Raw genomic sequence first — 19,892 nt, 5'->3', positions numbered from 1 at the left:
TTTCTTTGCGAAAGAAATCCCACTTGAACCTGACCTGGGATTTTTATGCTGGGGCTGCTGCAGGGCGCTTGGAAGAAAAGCTGCGCTCTCCATGTGAGGTTACCACCGAAACCAAGGCAATCCCAGCTTGCGCTGGAAATCTGCACCCTCGAGCGAGTACGGATTCCAACGGGGTCGTGAGGCCAAGGGATTCGGCACGCGATTCTAGGCAGCCCCCGGGACGCCCGAGGCTGTGGATCCCGGGACCGCACGTGCGGCTCCCCCCTAGCCTCGAAGATCCTGCAGGGGGCACCAGCCTAGGGAGGTGGAGGTTCCTCCCGCCCGGAGCTGCGCCTCCACCAGCTCCCAGCGTGTGGTCGGCCGTGCCTGGGACGCCCCCTCCCCGTAAAGTGTCCCCGAATTGCGCTCCCTGGCCCCCAAAGCCTCAACAGAGACAGCTGGGTGCCACCCTGAGTTGGATGTGACCGAGTCCAGACTGGAACCAAGTCGTTGAGCACTGTTGCCCCCTCGGACCCCTCCCGCCCCCGCCTCGGCCATGGCCCCAGGGATGTCGGGCCGCGGCGGCGCCGCCCTGCTCTGCCTCTCCGCGCTGCTCGCCCACGGTAAGTGTCGCGGCGCAGACTTGGGGATGAGGATGCGGCGGGCGCCACGGGAGGGGGCACAGGGAGGACTGGAGGGGACACAGGGAGGACTGGAGAAAGAAGAACCCCCATCCTATCCCACCCCACCCCGAGCCTGGACTATTAGCCGCGGCTCTCAGCCCGGTGGCTGGGGCCGCAGCTCTAGTTGCTTCCGGCCCTTAAGCCCTCTGGCGGGAGCGGAGCCTCGAGCTCGCGGAGGGGACCGAACCCGGCTCAGGGAAAGGGTGGGGGGAAGGGGCCGCTTCAGTCCTCTCGGGGTTAGAAAGAAAGGTCCAAACCGGAAAATCTGGGGGCGTGTCCACCCACGGAGATCTAGAGGGATCCGAGAGATCCTCTAGATCATGTCCCCGCCGTCCGCCCCACCCGTGGTTCCCCTTGCAGCCCACCGGGCTGTTGGGATCCGCGGGATCGCATCTTCCCCGGCCCCTGGCGCGCAGGCCGGTGTGGGGCCGCTCGGCAGGCTGCCTGGCTTCCTGCTGTGGTCTTCGGGAAGGGAAGTGGAGTGACAGGGGCCGGGAAGCCGCGGCGGCCCTCCCGCCCGCGGTCCTGTGAGCTGCATCTAAATGGCCGGCTCGGCCGAGCCCGGAGGGCGGGGGTCTGGGCAGCGGGCTCAGGCCGGGCGGGCTGGCGGCGCGCGGAGGGAGCCGGCTCCGCGCTCTCGCGTTCTGCAATCTGTTGCGTCTGCTCCCCAGGCTCGCCTGGGGCTCCGCGGTAAAGGGTGGGAGAGGGAGGGGCCCTGGTTGGCGCGCTTTGGCAGTGGGACGGCGAGGATGCGGGTGGGGGATAGAGGGTATCTGAAAGCCCCCCCCCCCCCGCTACCTCCCCTCCCCAGTGGGAACTCAGATCAGAAGGGAGGAGGCTGCAGCCGGCCTTCCGCAAGCTGGAGACTCTCCAGGAGACGAGGGGCGATGAAAGAATTGGGAGGGGGGCATCTGGGAGAGGAGAATGGAAAAGAGCAGTCCTCTGCCCCTTGTTAACAAGTAACCGGCAGACCTGGGACACATTTCCCCAATCATCAAGGGCGGTTGGGAAGCTTCAGTTCCCCACGCTGAGGGGCTGGCCTGGGACTGGATGGAGAAGGACCTCCTAGAGAGGGCAGTGGGCTCTCTGCGTTGATGGAGGCCCCTCTATGTGTGGCCGTTGTTTTGTCCAGTCCCTAGGAACCTGCCCAAGCCCTCTCTCATTAGCAGCCTCCATCACCCAGATGGCTCACCCTGACCAGGGTGCATTCTCAAGGTTGAAAGAAGAAGAAAAAGAATGGCTCTCAGAATCCAGAGGCTAGGAGGGGGAGGGGATTAGGCTGACCTCCCTCTGTGGGTGGATTGCATCTTCCCCTGGGGTGACTCCAAGGGTGACTGTTTTCCCTTTAATTCATCCACACAGCTAGCCTCAGCTCTTTATGGGAGCAATGGACAGGACAGAGCACTGTCCTGGGGGTACAGCAGGAACCAGAAATCACCACCTGTATGCAAGAGAATGAGGATCCATGAGGAGTTGGATTGCCTGGATTGCACTGTAGCTGCATGTGCTGACTTTGTGACCTAGTCCTCATGGTCAGGGAGTTTGAATGGCAAGCAGGAGGAGACCTGCAAGCTCAAACCTGGGTCTAGGCATGATTCTTACATTTTGCTGTCAGAGTTCCTTCCCCAAACCCAGTCATGGCCTTTGGACAGCTGTCACTAGGTCCCCACTGGCCGCTTCCTGATCCCCCAGTCTGGCATTAAAGATGCTTTTACCTTCCTCACCTGTCCGTTCCAAGTACAGGAGGACCTTCCTCTGCATCCTGCCTGCAAGTTGTCCCTAGTAGTGTCCACTCTGTCTTATTTTCCCTAGGCTCTGGAGCCTTCTGTGTGCCCAAGAAGCCCTGGTGCATTGGGGCAGAGCCATGAGCTTAGACTTCTGTCTGTCCACACAGACACATGCTAGCACAATGCCCGCAGACACAGGACTCAGGGCCTGGCTACAGGAAGAAGGTGCTTCAGGGGACCCACTGAGAACCATTTCCCCTATCTGGCTGTCTTTTCAAGCTTCTTCCCTGAGTCCTGAAGTCTCTTCCCATTCCATCCTCAGTCTCCCCAGGTGCCTGCATACACTTAAAGTCTGGACATCCCCAAGATGGATACAGCTATAAAAACAGAGATCCACCCTCCTCAAAAAACATAAATGAATAAAAAATAAACATGTTCCCTGGCCCTTCCTATTCCAGGGCTTCCTGACACCCATCCTACCAAGACTTCCCTTGGTTAGGAAAATGTATTAGGACTTAACCTCACTCCAGGCTAACTCTTGGTTGGGTGGTTTGGGGTTGTTCAAAGATACTGGGGGTGGAGGGAGGGGCAGTTAGAGGGGCCATTGTGTATTTGATGCCTGGCAGGGTACTGAGGCTGCAAGGTTCTGACCACACAGCTAGACTAGAGGCCAAAGCAGCCTTGGTTTTTGTGCCTCTAGCACCATCGGGTAGGGTGACCTTGGCCTGCCTGCCTGTGTTCCCCATCTCTACAGCAATGTGGTCTCTGGCCCACAACCTTCCTCACTTTCTACCAGGACTGCTGGACAGAGGCTATGTGTAAACAGAGCCCCAAGCCCTTTTGAGGGCCCAGCTCATCCCATGGGGTGGACAAAGTGGTATGTCTGGGTGCCCCCTGCACTGTTTGAAGTTTCCAGAGAACATCTGTGAAGGCCATTTTCTTGTATGTCTTTGGAAAGACCCCACCATTGTTTAGTGTAAATACGAGTTTGTAGGGTGCACAGTGGCGGTGAAGTCTGTCATCAGCTCCCTTAGTAACCTTCATTGGCTCCCCACTGCCTGAAGGATGAGGATACATTCTTTGCCCTGTTACCCAAGACCCTTTATGGTCTTGTCCCAATCTGTATCTTCCCATCCATGGTCTTGCTTTCTCTCCATACTCCACCTGTTTTATGAGGTGCCCCCTTCTCACTTTCCTGCCTATGGCTTTTGCACCTGCCGGCCTTTCCATCAGCAACACCCTGCCTCCAGAAATCCTTACCTAGCCTTCCAAGTCCAGCTCTAAAAGCACCTTCTCCAGGGAGTCTCCCTAGGTTCCTTGGCTTCTTCCCAGCCACCCCAGCAGAAGTACTTTAACTGTCTTGTGCTCCTGGGGTACTCCTGCTGCCTTTCTGCACTGGTCATGGGCTGGAGTGTATGCATGTGAAGGAGGTGCAGCAAAGCGTGTTTACCTGGGTCGCCCTGATGCCTACAGTGTCGCTTTAGGACAGAAGACATGTCTTGCCCATGTCTGCCTCACTCCCCAGTGCTCCAAACACAGTACGTGCTCAGAAGAAATGGACTGAGCAAGGCAGGAGCTTTGTAGTAGGAGGCAGAAGAGGGGAGGGGAGGAGACATGCAGACAGCGGCTGGAGACGGGAGGAAGGAGCAGGCCTGCACTGTGCCCCTTGAGTGACACACACAGGATTCAAGGGTCCCAGGTGACATGTTGTGACACAGTCTAGGTTCTGAATGGAGTGTCCCTCATCGCCCTGGGTGTGTGATCTCAGAGGCGTGTGGTACCCAGCCTGGCAATCCGGAGTTTTCCTACAGGTTGTGTCCACACCCCTCCATCCCCCACTGACCCAAGCTGGAGTCCTTGGGAGACAGAGCCAAGCAGCAGGTCCTAGGAAGCTCCACCTCTGGGAGGGAGGAATGCGTTGGCCTGGCCTCTCCTCGCCCAGGCCCATCTTCCTTCTGGCCACGGAACCGTGTGCCACCACACAGCTTTGTTAATGTTTAAGACCAGTAGGTGGGGATGTGTTATAAACTTGGTGGCAGAAAATGAGCTTTATTGGAATCTCTTCTGAGGACGGCTGGGTGCAGGGCTGCAGGAGGGAGGTGAGGCACAGTGGAATGTCAACACTGGACCTGGGCATCTCCTTAGCCCCTGCAGGGACTCATCTGAAGCCACAGACTCACGAGACTGGGGGTGCGCTGGATGCTGAGCTGCACTACCTCCCACCACCAGGCCTGGCCCACCGCCTGGGCAGGGCCTCACTCTGTTGCCCTGCATGTAATGATGTACAGACACTGAGAGATCACAAAACCAACAAACCCACCGCACATGGAGATGAGGAAATGAACATGGAAGGACAGGGACTGGCTAAGGTCACTTTGCAAGTTAATTCTGGAATCAGAGCTAGTCCCGAGCCTAAACAGGATTCCTGGATTGGCAGCCTGCCCCAGACCCCTAGGTGGATCCTACCACCTCTGCCGTCCCTTCTGCAGCCTCTTCCAGAGAGGCTTCCAGTCCCAGGCTAGCTTCTGGTGGCCAGGAGTCCAGGCCACCATCCATTAGTAGCATTTGTTAACGCACTCGACCAGGCTGCAAAGGGAACGTGGGCAGGGCTGAGGGCTCCTCCCCAGCTTCCTGTCTGCAACTCCAAAACCAGCTGTAGGGATGACACAAGGCCCCCGATTGTTGACATCCCAGGCAGTTTAGAACCACAACATCCTCAGAATGCAGGACACCTGGGTTCAAATGCTGACTCCCCTCAATTTGCTGCATGGCCCAGGAATGCTCCCAACCCCTTCAGACTCATTTTCTCCTCTGCAAAGGGTGACAGGGTGGTGCTCTTGGTCACTGATGGGGAAGCCCCTTCTTACCCCTCTTCCTCCCTTCTTACCCCTCTTCCTCCCTTCTTACCCCTCTTCCTCCCTTCTTACCCCTCCTCTTCCTTCCTTCTTTTACCCCTCTTTCTTCCTTCTTACCCCTCTCCCTCCCTTCTTACCCCTCCTCTTCCTCCCTTCTTACCCCTCCTCTTCCTTCTTACTCCTCTCCCTCCCTTCTTACTCCTCCTCTTCCTCCCTTCTTACCCCTCCTCTTCCTTCTTACCCCTCTTCCTCCCTTCTTACCCCTCCACTTCCTCCCTTCTTACCCCTCCACTTCCTCCCTTCTTACCCCTCCACTTCCTCCCTTCTTACCCCTCCTCTTCCTTCCTTCTTACACCTCTTCCTCCCTTCTTACGTAACCCTCTTCTTCCTCCCTTCTTACCCCTCTTCCTTCCATCTTACCCCTCCTCTTCCTTCCTTCTTACCCCTCTTCCTCCCTTCTTACCCCTCTTCCTCCCTTCTTACCCCTCCTTTTCCGCCCTTTTTACCCTTCTTCCTCCCTTCTTACCCCTCCTCTTCCTCCCTTCTTACCTCTCTTCCTCCCTTCTTGCTTCAGCTGCTGGTGCCCGCAGCAGACGTTAACAAGCGGATATGACTCTCCACCCCATCCCCTCTCCAGGGTCTTTCTCACTCCTTCCTTGCCTATGCTCAACACAGAATTTTCATAAGAAATTAATGAACCCATTGTGTTTGTGTATTTTTAAGAAAATATATGTCTTTTTCTGTTTTCCTTTCCTGTCTTTTTAAATGCAAAGAAAAGTAGGCCTCCTTATCATCAATTCAGCCAGCTGTGCCTACTCCAGCAGTCCCCAAGGACAGGGCAGTGTAGCACGGAGCACCCACACTCAGCCATGCACAGTCTCTGGAGGATAAATGGGCTGCCAAGGGAGGGGACACCGAAACAAGTGAAGCCAGCGGGTGACAGAGGGAAAGTCAGCCATGAGAGTGGCCTGGCACCCACAGGCTTAGAGTTCAGAAGTCATGTCTTCTCTACATTCTTTGTCCCTTTCTGTTCCCCCTCCCTCCATGACATCTCTTACCATACCTACCTTACCACCTCAGGCCCTGCTGGCTAGCAGACAACCCAGCAGGATGAAGTGGAAAATGGAAGCAATTACCTAGATAATTCGATGCTTGTTGTACGAATGAATGAGTGCAGAAATGAATAATTCAGTGCGAAAAAAAGAGTAGAAAAGATAATTGAAGAAAATCTCCTTTTTCCCCTAAATTATGTAGATAATTATCCTCCTTTGGAAAGTTCTCCTTTTGATCAAACCTGAGTCCTTCCTGCTATAGTCTCTCCAGCACCTTTTTTGGCTTGTAAGGATGGGCAACTGGTCTTCTGTCAAATGACTTTTCCTATTCAGTTGAAACTGGGGGCATTGGGCAGATGTGTACTTGCTGGTGGAACTTGACAGCTTGTCTTTCTTTCCCTGGGCCCATCTATTGTGATCCTCAAGGCTGAGAGTAATGTGCTTAGGGTCCCCAGGATAGAGGGATGCCTCTTAAAATGGCCCAGGTTCTCTGGGTCCTCTCCACCCAAGAACCTTAGGCCTGAACACCATTGGACCATTCTGAGGAGGCCTCAAAGAGAACAGGCATCCAGGACACCCACCCCTTTCCTTAATTTGGAACCCTGCTTAGGACACACCATGGAGGTAGTTAATATTTAAATACAGTTGGCCACAGTCACTGAGTGAAACCTCTCTGTTTTTCTGAAGGCCAGAAAGAAGGATAGCTCCTGCCCCAGGGATGGGGGGGAGGGGTGCCAAGGCTTACCTTCAGCAAGGCCCAGTCTGATGAAGGAGGCTCAGCTCCAGCCCTTTGTCCCCTTGCATGTGAGGGTCTGCCAGTGAGAGGTGATAGACCGCCTTTGCCCAGAGGTTGTAGGACCGCCCCACCCCCCTTGCAGGACTCTCCTACTCCTGGCCCCAGGGTTGTTGGGAGCTTGGCTCTGGCCCAAATCCAATGTATTTTTGGCATCTGAGCTCAGATAAAGCAGCCAACTTGTCACAGCAGAAGCAAGGTATTGGTGCAAGGCACACACTCATGCTCACACTCACACTCAGCTCAGGCATGCACACACCCTGCCACACTTCAATGTTCCATCAGTTCTCTGCACTTCAGATCTGGAGTCTCACTTGGTTCTCATGGTGGCCACTGCAAAAAAGCAACATCGTGATCCCCACTTCACAGAAGGCAAAGGCAAGACTCAACAGAGTCCTGGCCACACCAGTTCTGAAGTCAGGTTTTGTGACCCTGCACACAGAGGTCTTCTTGCCACCCCCTCTATGTCCTGCAAAGAGGAACTGAGCACTGGTGTGGGCAGATGGACAAAAGAGCCACACACCTGCTCCAGGCCTGTGTCAGTCTAATCTTCAACCTCTCTTGCCCTCGTTCTTCTGGCTTCTCCCACTCTCTTGAATGAGTCACATCAGAACCTTTGCACAAGCTGTTCCCTGTGACAGGAACGCTCTTCCACCCATTCATCACCTATCCAGCCTTCACCTCCTCCATCAAGTCCACCCTCATTCTCAGATGAGCTAGGACCCACTGTCCCCAGCCACTTGCACAGATTTGCCCCGTTTTTAATTACCCACTGCCTGGCTTCCCTACTGGTAGGGAGCCCAAGTGTACATGGACAGCATAAAACCACCTCCCTCCCAAAGGTGCATGGCACATGGTGGACATTTGATAACAGGTCAGACGAACCATGCATGAGTCCTGGAACGCATATGTACACAAAGACATCCTCCTGTCACTCAGTAAGTGTTCAGTTGGTGCTTACTACACAGGGGCCAGACATCCTTCCAAGGGAAGAGTGGACTGTAGAAGTTAATAAAAACATTCAATAAGTAAATGATATGTGTTAGGAGGCAAAAGTAGGGTAGGATGAATGAGAGTGTGTGTGGAAGGACACAGCATAAAAAGTAATCATCGTTTGATAAAGCGTCATTAAGTGTGAATTGAAGGAGGGGAGAAAGTGAGTATCTCCCTAGAAAACACACTCGTGAGAGTCCCTGGGTGGAGGGAGGGGCCAGTGCAGAGCCATGGGGCGGGGCGTGGGTTTGACCATTCAGGGAACAGGAAAGAGGCCAGAGGGGCGGGGCACCGGGAGGGGCGGTGGGCTCTGTTTGAACCTATGGGGCCCCGCCCACCCTGGCGAGGGCGGCTGAGAGAGAGGGGAGTGGGAGCGGTCCTGATGCAGGCCAACTGCTGCTGTCCTCATCTGCGCAGGGCCTTTGGGAGGTTGAGCAACTTTCTGTTTCTTTCTCAGATTCTGATCTTTTAACTAATTATCTACCTTTGCAAAAACTCTGCACTCAGGGCCCACGGGGATTAGATGCACTTGTTTGGCCTGATTTTACACCACTCTGGTTTGGAGAGATGGCGGTCAGGAGGTCTAGGGCCCTCGTGTTCAGGGGCTGCAAAGCCCCATTTCCCTTGAGTCCTCGAGTGACCCTCAGCGGCTCTGGCTCCGGGTCACCTGCTACTTTGACCTCTCTACCTGTCTCTGCTTGTACGCCTGCCTCTTAGGTGGTGGCCTCTCCTCCCACCGCCAGCCACTGCAGGACCACTGCAGCCCACGTCTCTCAGGTGGCCTACAGGAGGTGACCATCTCTCCCTGACCCTGTCCCTCCTGGGGACACACAGAGTTGTGGGGCATTATCCAATAGGAAGGAACTTTTGGATTGGAAATAGGAAAAATTGCCATTTTCTCAGCTGCCAACACAGCAGAGAAATGATCTCAATTTTCTGTGCTGTTCTCGGCAGGAGAAAAACTGCCAGCAGCCAGTCCATGCGTGAGAGGGCTGAGCCACTGGGGACAGGAAGCCGGAGCTTGGGGAGGTGGTGGGGTGAGAGGCAGTGAGCAGGGTTGGACCACCTGGGCTCTACCAGACCTGCCTGAGACATTCTCCCCCACCTCCAGCCCTTGCTAACCACACACCTGTGTCTGAGCAGCCATTGAGCTATCCAGTTACCTTAATAGCTACTCATGACTGAGCATCTGCTATGGGCTACAGTCTGAGCTACACCCTGGGGCAAGGAGTGAACCTTGCTCTGCTTGGATATAGTCACAGGGTTCATGACTTTCTTCCTCCACCCTCACCCTTTCCTAACTCAGCTCTGAAACCCAACTGCCTGGCCGTATTGCTGCTGTGCGATCCAGGGCAAGTTACTTAACCACTCTGTGTTTCTGTTTTCTCACTAGCAAATTATTATAATACAGGACCCCATTTGCAGGTTTATTGTGATGATTCAATGAGCGAATGTGCAGAGTGAATGTGCAAAAGTGACTGTTGTCAATATTATTGTTATTGATGCCCTGCACAGTGATGAGTGTAATGGTGAAAGAAATAGGAAATCTGTCCCGTGAGGGGTTTCTAGTGTGGGGTCTTAGTGAGATGAGCTGCCTCTGCAGAGATGGTGATCAAACATAAAGTCACAAACATTGTGGGAGGGATCCAGAGTGTTGTGATAAAGAGGGAGAGATCTCGTTATTGTTAGCGGGGTCAGGGGAGGCTTCTCAAAGGAGATGCCTCTTTAGGAGTCCCTGACCAGGTTCTAGAATTCTGACTGTGAAGATGAATCAGTCAGCACATTCTGTGTGTGTGATACTCTGGGAAAGACAAAAGCACAGGGCAAAAATGGTTGCTGCTGCCCTTCTAGCCCTCGGAGTCCAAATAGAGGAGAGCCAAAGTTGCTTGTGAAGAATACGAGATTTGAGGTGAAATGTCAGGTTCGTGGTTGGTAATTCTTTACCCAGGTGATCTCTTTAGACCTCTCAGAACTCTGACCCTGTGTTTCATGGAGTGCTTGGGAGCCATTGAGAGTTATGGAGGGAATGATATAATCGAAGCAGGATTCTCAACAAGTACTAGGTCAGGGGGCAATTTGCAGATTGGTATAATGTGGAAGGACGCTGTGGCAACCAGTGATCTGAAAGTGAAGGTCTTGGGATGAGAAATGACCATGAGAGTCATTCAAGATACCACATGGCAAAGAAGCCAGTTTTAGAACCAGAGGGACAGATGTGAGTTACGAGGACCACTCTGCCAAATTTCCCAACAACTCAGTGGTTCCGTGATTTCCACCTCCCTAAGGTTAGATGGCAAACTGGAGGTTTGGACCTTGCCACCTGGCAGCTCTGTATGGAGGAAATGCCATTATTATTTCAGCAGCCAGGCCTGGAGGGCAGAAGAGACTGGCTTGTCACTCATAGCCAGTTCTGACCCCCTGGAGGTGCAGGTGTGTCCTTATCAAGTCTTGGAGAAAGTGGTTGAGCAGGAAAGTCACTTTCTTGCTCTTTGTAATGGAAGCCCAGCCAACCTCCTCATTCCACAGCAGGGAAAGACCTTCCCTGGGAGTCCTCTGAGCATGGAGACCCCAGCAAGGCCTCATATCAGGGAATGGTGGTGGGTTTTGGAAGCACACCGGCATGTTCAGATCCTTAGCAACCACTGTGCAATTGGATGGCCCAGGAGCAGGACTTGGGGGACTTATCTCCCTGAGCCTCAGTTTCTCCCTCTACAATATGGAAGTGATAGCACCATCTCTCAGGCCAGCTGCTGCATGGGGTAGAGCCCACTGTAGAAGCAGCCAGAACAAATACCTGGCACCTGCCCCAGGCCCAGTAAACATAGGTTTGTTTCATTCCTTTCTTGTCTGGAGCCAGGCCTCACTGTCTGCCAGGAAGACATTGAAGACATTGCCAAGGGCTTCCCGGAGAGCTGTTTTCTGGTGGCTGGATTTTTTGTTTTATTTTGTTTGGGGTCTTTTTTTTTTTTTACTTAGCCCTGATTCCTCCTAGCAACATGCTGCTGGTTTTTAAAGCACTGGTGGCCAGCTCTCCTGTCCTCCCTCCTTCCGTTCCCAGGAAGACAGCCCCATGTCACAGTGCTTCTCAGTCCACCTAATGGAGGAGACATTTCTGGGTCCAGCCCAGCAGCTGGCCTCTGCCACCATGCAGATGAGCCTTCAGCTTCCTGAAATTCACATTCTTTCCCTGATGGCATAAAGGTGGCCCACACACCACTAGGGCAGGCAGCCCGAGCCATAGCCAGGTGTCAGGCCCAGGGCCATACGGCATTTCTGACAGGGAGCCCAGGCCTCCCTGGTTCTGCAGCCTCAAAGCATACATAGGCCAACTCCAAGGACCCTGGTCCTAGGGCCTCCTTCTCTACTTCTAGCCAGTGACCAGGTAATCATTAGCAGTTCCCTCTTCCATCTCAGTTTCCTCAGCTACAAACATGGGAAGAAAAACCTCCCCATCTTATAGGGTCCTTGAGGGTAGACAGCTGAAGTGATTAGACTGCCTAGCCCTGTCAGCACTCAGTCAGGAGTCATTGTAACCACTGATTGGTTCTTAGTTGTGTCATTGATACAGGAAGCACTTAGGAATCACCCCAACAGGCCCAATCACTCAGATGGCCCCCCATGCCTCAGGCTCCCACCACATTCTTCCTCTCTCTCTGCTCTTCTTTCCTCCCTATCTGTTCTCCCTGACAGGTGCACAGACTAGGATGAAACTCTTTTACCCGGTGGGGTTCAGTGTCCTTGCCTTTGAAATCCAGGTTGCCAAGCTGGATCCACACTGCCTAAACAGAAATATAACAGGAGCCATGTGTCTGATGTTAATTTTTCTGATTATCACATGAGAAAAGTCAAAATGAAACAGATGGAATTAATTTTAATAGTATATTTTAACCAGTATATCCAAAAAATTGTCATTTGACATTAATCCTTATAAAAAGTTATGAATGAGATTTCCAGACTTCTCTCTCCATTTCTTTTGCATTGCATCTTCAGAATCCCACATGCGTTCTACACCGGCCCAAAGCATATCTCAGCTCCAACGTGCCCCAGTTCACTGGCTCCTCAGCCTCACTTGCTTGGGCAACAACAAGCATGCCCCATAGTGCAGGGCTGGAAGCCATCTAAAGGTTACCATGTTCTCCTCTTGGAGGAGTTCCCAGCCCTGGAGTCAGTGCACTGGCCCTGGTGACCAGGCCCATCTCCTCCTGCAGTCCTTCTTAGAAATCCCCTGTCCGCTCAGATCCTACAAGGCTCTTCCCAGTTGGCATGATTCATTCAGTAATGGTGACCCCACTCAGACAGAGGCAGCTGCATCCAGGCCACGAGGCGGCTCCTCCACTACCTCCCAGAGGCCACCTCCTCACCCTTGCAAGGTGACTCTGGAAACCACAGTCCACCCCAAGTCACCCTTCTGCTCAGAACCTTCCACCTCACTGGGAGTAAAAGCAAAAGTCCTTACAGTAGTTCCCAAGGCCACCATGATTTTGCCTTTTCTTAACAGTGCCTCTCTGACCTGCTCAGCCTGGCCACACTGGTTCCTTTTTTGGAGGGAGGTCGGTACTGGGGGTTGAACTCAGTGCCTTGAACTTGCTAGGCAGGAAGGCACTCTACAACTTGAGCCACTCCACCAGCCCCACACTGGCTTCTTTGTGTCACCGGCATGTCAGGCATGGAGCCTTAGAGGCTCAACTTTGCTGTCCCTCCTCCTGACCTTTTCATTTCCTCCATCTCTTTCAGGCCTCCCCAAAATGCATCTTACCAGAGTACCCCCCATCACAACCTCTGTCACTTCACTCTCCTCTCTTTTCCTTCACATTACATATTACATGGCTGTGTGTCTGCTTTCTCATCGACTGACACCCACCCCCTAGGGGGATGGAAGCCCCTGCCAGCAGGGACCACATCTGTTTTGCTCAGTTCTGTGCCCCAGCACCTGGCCCAAGGCCTGGCACAGAGATACTCAGCCCATATTTGTGAGCGAGGGGATAGATCATGGAGGTGGCTTCTTCCTGTCCTCTCAGCCTTTCCACTCAGGGAGCCACAGGAAAGACAGATCAGTAGCTAAGTGGGTGACAGGGACCAGAGGAGGAAAATTTATTCCTTCATCTACCGTGTACACATTCGTCTTCCGAATCCTAACTGCATAGTCTGGGGAGAATCGCTTGTTGTCTCTGTGGCTCAGTTTCCACATTCACACGATGGGATTCAAGCATAGGATCTTCAGGGAGTTGTCCTAATGAATAAGTGAGTTAATGTACATTTGCAGCAGTACTTGGTTTGGGGTATGTGCTCAACAAATGGTAGCTATTGTTTCATGCAGTGGGTGCTTTTGAACACTTTCTCTGTGCCAAGCACATGGCAGTCACCAGACATATGATGAAGACAGAGTTACAGGCTGATAGGGGGCAAGGATGAAAGCAATTTCAATGTAGCACAATTGCTGTCAGGTGGCAGAGATGCCCAGCAAACACCTGGGACTCACCTGGACTCTGGAGAGGCCAGTATGGCTTCCTTTCATTTTGCTGTAACCACTGCCAAAATCTATGTGAAGCAGTGAGTTGAATTCCAGAAGCTTCGTGGGGTGGCCATTTTTCAGTGCACTGGAAAGAGTACCCCTAGGGGCTTCAGGTGTGACTGAGTGGTGGGGTGCTTACCTAGCATGCACAAGGCCCTGGCTTCCAACTCTTCTATGAGTCCCCGTCTTATTTGTAAAGTGAGTGAGTAAGGAACAGTGTTTGCATCTTAGATCATGGGATTCAGACATCCAACGTGTATGCCTGGACACTCCGTCTATAGATAAAAAGTAAGGGGAGATACTGTTGGGCTGAGTGTATGGCTCCAGTGGTCCAAAGCCTGCCTAGCAAGTGCAAGGCCCTGGGTTCAAACCCCAGAGAGAGAGTGAGAGAGAATAGAAGGAGGAGGAGGAGGAGGGGAGGGAGGGAGGGAGGGAGATTATTATCCCCTTATTATCAAGACTAGCCAATAGGAAGAAAGAACAGCCTGAGCCTCCTTGCACTTGCCCTGCATGTGGCAGACACTCTGACCATGCTGGGCACTGCCCTGAAAGCTGTCTGTACTCTGCAGTCTTCTCTGGAGTGTGTGGCATCCCGAAAGTCAAGGAACTTGTGCCAGGGAAGCTCAAAGGTGGCTTCAGTCCCCTCTCCTGGAAACACCCTTGTTTTAATGATGAGAAGATGGAGGTCAAGAGAGGAGAAAGATCTTAGCCCCAGTTTACACTGCACTCAGGAGCTGCCCAGCCAGGGCTAAGAGCCAGTCCCTGACTCCCAGGCCAGTAGCTGATAACTAGTTTGGAATGTGGTGTTGGAGGCAGGGCAGCACAGCCAAGGATCACTGGAGGAAGCTGGTTGGTCACAAGTGGGGTACCCCACCTGCAGCTGCCCCAGGCATGTCTGGGAAATAGGCCATAGTGGGCATGGTGTTTACATGCAGTAGCCAGATCCCATCTGCAATAGCACATCACACGTAGCACTAGGCATGAACTATGGGGATAGCTTTGCTAAGTGTGTGACCAGTTCACTTGTTTTTCCCTCCACCTCCCTTCTCTATGACTCCCACATCATGTACAGGTGTAACACACACACAACCTGTGCTCCCTAGGCATCAGGGTTCAGACCTCTGACCCCAGCCCAGTGTCCTTGTGCAGCCTTGGAAGAGCGTTCTCCTTTCCTATCTGGGGTGTGGCAGGAGGAGTGGGCATTTGAAGGTCAAGTTCTGACTCCTAAAGCCCCCATGCTTGCCTACTGTAAGGAGCATGGAGCCCTTGGCAGTTCAGTAATGGCTGCACACACCTTATCTCCTGGCAGCCTCTCTGTCAAATTGGTAATCATGATCCCTGATATGTGGATAGAGAAACGAAGGCTTGGAGAGGGAAGTGACTACCCAGGTCACAGAGACAGGAAGTGGTAGAGTGGGACTCCAGCTCTGGGGGTGGCCTTCCACACCCCCAACACTGACCACCCAACTCTGGGGTTCTGGGTCCCATATCATAAAGAATATGCCATTCCCACTCCACTCCATCCCAGTGTAATCAACTCTGCCCGTGTAGGTACCCCAGACATAAAAGGGGAAAGTGAGGCATGGTGTGGCTGGCTTATCCCTGGAACCAGCTTCTCTTCTCATGTTTCAGACCTCTGTCCCTGCTGCTTCCTTTTCCTTGGTCCCTGGCTTTCTCTCAGGCTCACCAGCGCCTCCTCCTACACACCCCTTGGAATCAAGACTCTCCTCTCTGCATCCCTGCAAAGCTCTTTTGCATAAAACCATCCCCCGGCCCCTGCCTCTAAAAGTCTTCATCTTTTCTCTTCTCCCTAAACGGCCCCTAAATGATTTCTGTAAATTGCTCCAAGTAGCTCAAAAAAAAAAAAAAAAAAAGAAAGAAAAGAAAAAAGAAAGAAAGAAATAATAATAACTCAGCGACTGGCTGCCTGACCAGAATGTTGATGGCTCTCCTGCCTGGCCACAGCTCCCAGCTCCTTCTCCGCAGGGAATCCAGACATGGGGCCCCACTGCTCCAAGGCCAAAAAAGTAGGCACTTGCCTCAGCGCCTGAGGCCTCACCTCTTCCCTCAGGCAGATGGCTGGCTGCTCCGCTCCGGTCAAGGCCATGACCCCCATCAGACAGGGAGCTCTGGGGCAGCAACACCCTCCTCTGCCTCCCCTCCCCCCACACTGTGGGCTTCCCAGGGGGTAAGTGAGCCTCCCCCATCAGTCTGGTGACTCCTCCGGAGAGACTATGCCTCTCTCATCAGACTAGGAGCTTTCCAGGAGAGGTTGTGCCTCACACAGAGATTCCCTCTGGGCAGATTCCTTGTTCTGCATTTGCTTTTACTTACATTTGGTTTACTTTGATTCCTTCCTAGACTGAGACCTTATGCACTGATTCACTAAAGCACACATTCATTCATTCATTCATTCATCCTACAAAGCTTTCCTGAACACCTACTGTGTGCCCCATACTGACTGGTTATGTGTCCTCCCGCAGCTGTGGTCCCTTGAAGGAACTTCTGTGTCCTGGGCTCTGAGGTGCAGGGGCAGGGCATGCAGCCAAAGGTCCAGAACTGAGGCCACACCCATGCCATGAACCCAGCCTCAGGTCCTGGCCACCATCATGACTACAGCCTCTTTCAGTGTGGGCCAGGGAGGGGCTCCTCTGAGGGAGACCCTCATGCTTCCTAGGGACCCTGTTCCTCATCACTTCCCTCAGAATTCCTCCCACTTCCTTCATACTCTGACCCTGCAGTCTCACCACAGGTCTGGCACCAGAGGCTGAGATGAGAGGAACTCTCTCCTAGCAACCCAGCCCTAAAGTGATTGCATGACCTTGAACAACTTCCTTTCCCTCCCAACCTCAGTTTCCCTGTCTGAGATGTGATAGAATTGAATGAAATCAGCGATTTTCTAAAACATTTTTAGCCAGAGAAATATATAATGTATACAATATGTAATACATCATAATATTTTTATATAACGCTTATCTAATATAGATGATCTAAGACACAGATCAAAGCAGACTGCTGGCTGAAGGGAGTGTGGAGGGGCCTCCCCATGGTCTCATTTGTCCCCTTCCCCTGTGACCCCATGGCAGCCTTGAGGCATCCCCAAGAAGCCAGCTGGCAAGTACTCAGCCCACTTCCTCCTTCCCTGCTATTGCTGTACCAACCAGGGGTCCAGTTGGTGCTACTGATGAGGTTGGTCTCATACCTCTCTGCCCCCATTCCCTGGCACCTCACTCTATTTTCCAGTAGGGGTGAAGCCTGGGAGACAAATTGGCTCCTGACTTGGCACCCAGTACCCCAAGCCCTGGAGTAAATCCAGCTCCTGATTAGAGCCTCAAATGAGAGTAGCTTGGGAGACAGTGGACAGGTGCCCAGGCCAGCCCTGCCACCCCAACAGCAGGCAGATTGTTCCAGATGAGATGGAGCTCCAGTTTGTCATCCTCTACACGCTCCCTTTGATGTGCTGAGAAAGAAGGAGGAGAACAAACACAGACACAGCCCTCTGCTCCCTCTCTGACTTAATTGGAACCCAATTAAGTGAATAATTGTTACAAATGTGAAATCACCTTCCACCAGCTTTGGGATGTGGACCTGCTCACAGCAGAAGCTGTGGACCCTGGCAGGGATGGCCCCCAGCCTAATAGTTAGGACTCCCCCAGGGTGGGGCAGTGAGGGCTTGCAGAGCTCTCTGCCTTTCTGCGAGGTCCTGGAAGATCTGGGCCAGGCTCTGCTGCAGCCCAGGCTGATATATCCAGACACACTGTCTTCACCCTCAGCCAAGGTTCACCAGCCCAGATTTCACAGACTCCTGCTCCTCGGATCCTGTCTAAACTCAAGCAGATGGAAATAAATGGCACCCAGATATGGGTGCTATGGAGAACAGAGGGAGGGGCCCAACTGGAACATCACAAGCCTCAGCAAAAGCTTTCCAGTCGGAGAGAGTGGGCTCCTGGGGGTGTCCAGAGCGGTTCTCTTCTGAGGAAGCAGAGATGAAGGGCTCTTTATAGCAAGAGGGGGTGCAGAGAATCAGAGAATGGAAGAGAAATAACACACATCAGGGAGCATCCAGAAACCTGCATAAGGAGCCCCCCACCCACAGGGCTCAGTCCTCACTGTCCACTGGTCAGTAGTAGCATCATGGAGTAGTCTGTGTGATGTGTGATGGGAGCCTTTGCACTGGGACTTTCAGGGTGTAAAGACCTCACTGGTGACATGTGCAAAAGGAATGGCAAATGCTGCTGCCACTGTGCAATGAGGAAAGGCACAGTTATGAATTGTGGTCACCTGGATTCAGGCACAGGGAAAGGGAACGCTTTTGTGAGAAACAGGACAGACCAGCCTCCATCTTGGCTGAACACTGAGGAGTATTTTTTGAAACCCTGGAGGTTGTGGTCCAGCCTAGAGATTCCAAATTTGCTCTCAGGTGATGGGAAATGAAGATGGAGACCCACTGCTCGAGCAAGACTTCCCAATGAGGCAGGGAGACCCCATACCATCCGGATTAGAATGGCAGGGAAGCCTGAGGACCTGCCTTGTACAAAGCTTTCCAGCATTAGGACAGACCTAGGGAGGTCCCCCCAATGTGAAGGCTCATGTGGAAAGGGGGCAGGGAGGCTTTGGGGGCTAGACAACAGGGCCCTGGGAAGAAAAAGGGAAGTAGAAAGTGTATTGAAGATGGGCCTGACATGTTTTCAAATGATTCTGAGCTAAATTTTAATTTTTTCCTTTGCTCTCTCCTTCTCCACCTCTCTCTCTCAACACACACACACACACACACACACACACACACACACACACACACCCCTAGTCCCCTGGCCTAAGCTCAACATAACCCTACTATAACCACTGTTCATTCTCACTATACACATAGTAGGTTGTCCAATGAACATTTACTGAATGAATTATGGGTAAAATCTGGTAGGCTAGCATGGGTATGTAAATGCTGATAACTTCTACAGGCCAAGCATTCCTGATCTGAAGGCCTGAAATCCAAAATGCTCCAAACTCTGAAATTTTTTGACTGCTGATGTAACACCACAAGTGGAAAAATTCCACACTTGACCTCTCTCTGTGACGGGTGTCAGTTATAATGAAGATGCATAATTGCATACAATTAGAGCCAGGCTGTGTGTGTGAGATGTATATGAAACATAAGTGAATTTTGTGTTTAGGCTCGGCTCCCATCCCCAAAATACCTCAATATTAATAGATGCAAATATTCCAAAATTCAAAAAAAGTCGAACCTGAAACACTTCCTGTCCCAAGCGTTTTAGATAAAGGATGCTCAACCTATACAACTGGTGACTACTAAGACATCTCTCTACAGGAAAATGTGTTGAAGTGTGTTTCCAAGTGCAATAGCCAATTGCCAGTGAACTTGGTTAAGAAACCCATTTATATGTGTGAAATGTGCAGTGTGTGTTTATGAGAGACAGATACTCTGCTTTTACTGAACTTACCAAGGGCTCCCTCCTCAGGGAGGGCTTCCCCAAGGTGTCATTTGGTACCTGGGTGGAACCCAGTGGAGTGTTTTTGGAGATGGGGTAGACGGTTGTTAGAGAGAAGAGGGCCTGAGTGGCCAATGAGAGAAGGGCTGATGGGTGTAGGCAGGCAGAGTCCTGGGCCAGAAGAGACCCTGGGAGAATTAGGGGTCCAGGATCCAGCTGTGAAGACAGAACAGTGGACACTTTTCTTGTGGTCTTGGGGAAATGTGCAAGAGCAGCCCCTGCAGATCAAAGATTTCAAGCAAGAAAAAAGATCAGGACAACTGGAGATGGGGAGCTGTGAGATGAGGCTGTGAGGTCACAGGGCAGGGAGATCACTGGGAGCCTGGTGCACCCCGGCCCAGGCCAGCTCAGCACAGGCACTCCAACGGGGTTTGCTGTGGAAGAGAAGAAGATCTCCACTAGGGAGCAGACACGAACCAGAAGCACACTGGGTGAACAAGTAGCCTGCCTGCCTTCTCTAAGTGCAGAATCTTGGCGGGAACAGCACCAGGAGTCCTGGAGAGAGTGTCCCAGAGGCCACACAGGCTCTCTAGCTGGCCACCTTCTAAAGGTTTTTCAGGAGGTCCCCACTGACTTTGCCAAGGATTGGTGAGGAAGGCAGTGAGGAGCCAGAAGAGGGGAGCAGCGTGGTTCTGAGGCCTGGGTCCTGGGAAACCCAGGAGGTGGTCAATATTTCCACAGAGATCTTATGGTCAGAGTGGTCACAGGCTGCCACTGACCTCAGAACAAGGGGCTTGAGGTTCAGGACAGGCTGTCTGCTCTGTGGGGAGCTCTGGCCTCTGGCCAGAGACTGT

General features: G+C 52.6%; 1 protein-coding gene across 1 annotated transcript in view; it reads left to right on the top strand.

Annotated features, from left to right (window-relative positions):
* The first annotated feature begins 468 nt into the window (after positions 1-468).
* Tmem132e (transmembrane protein 132E) overlaps positions 469-19,892 on the top strand; it is a 52,099-nt gene continuing 32,675 nt past the window's right edge. Inside the window, exon 1 of the mRNA XM_074046355.1 lies at positions 469-602. Coding sequence (XP_073902456.1) covers positions 536-602 — 67 coding nt within the window. The 5' untranslated portion in view covers positions 469-535. The remainder of the gene's footprint in view (positions 603-19,892) is intronic.

This window comes from Castor canadensis, chromosome 11 (assembly GCF_047511655.1).
Source record: "Castor canadensis chromosome 11, mCasCan1.hap1v2, whole genome shotgun sequence".
Lineage (NCBI taxonomy): Eukaryota > Metazoa > Chordata > Mammalia > Rodentia > Castoridae > Castor > Castor canadensis.
The sequence above is the reverse complement of the archived record's forward strand: the minus strand, read 5'-3'. Positions and strand labels throughout refer to the sequence as shown.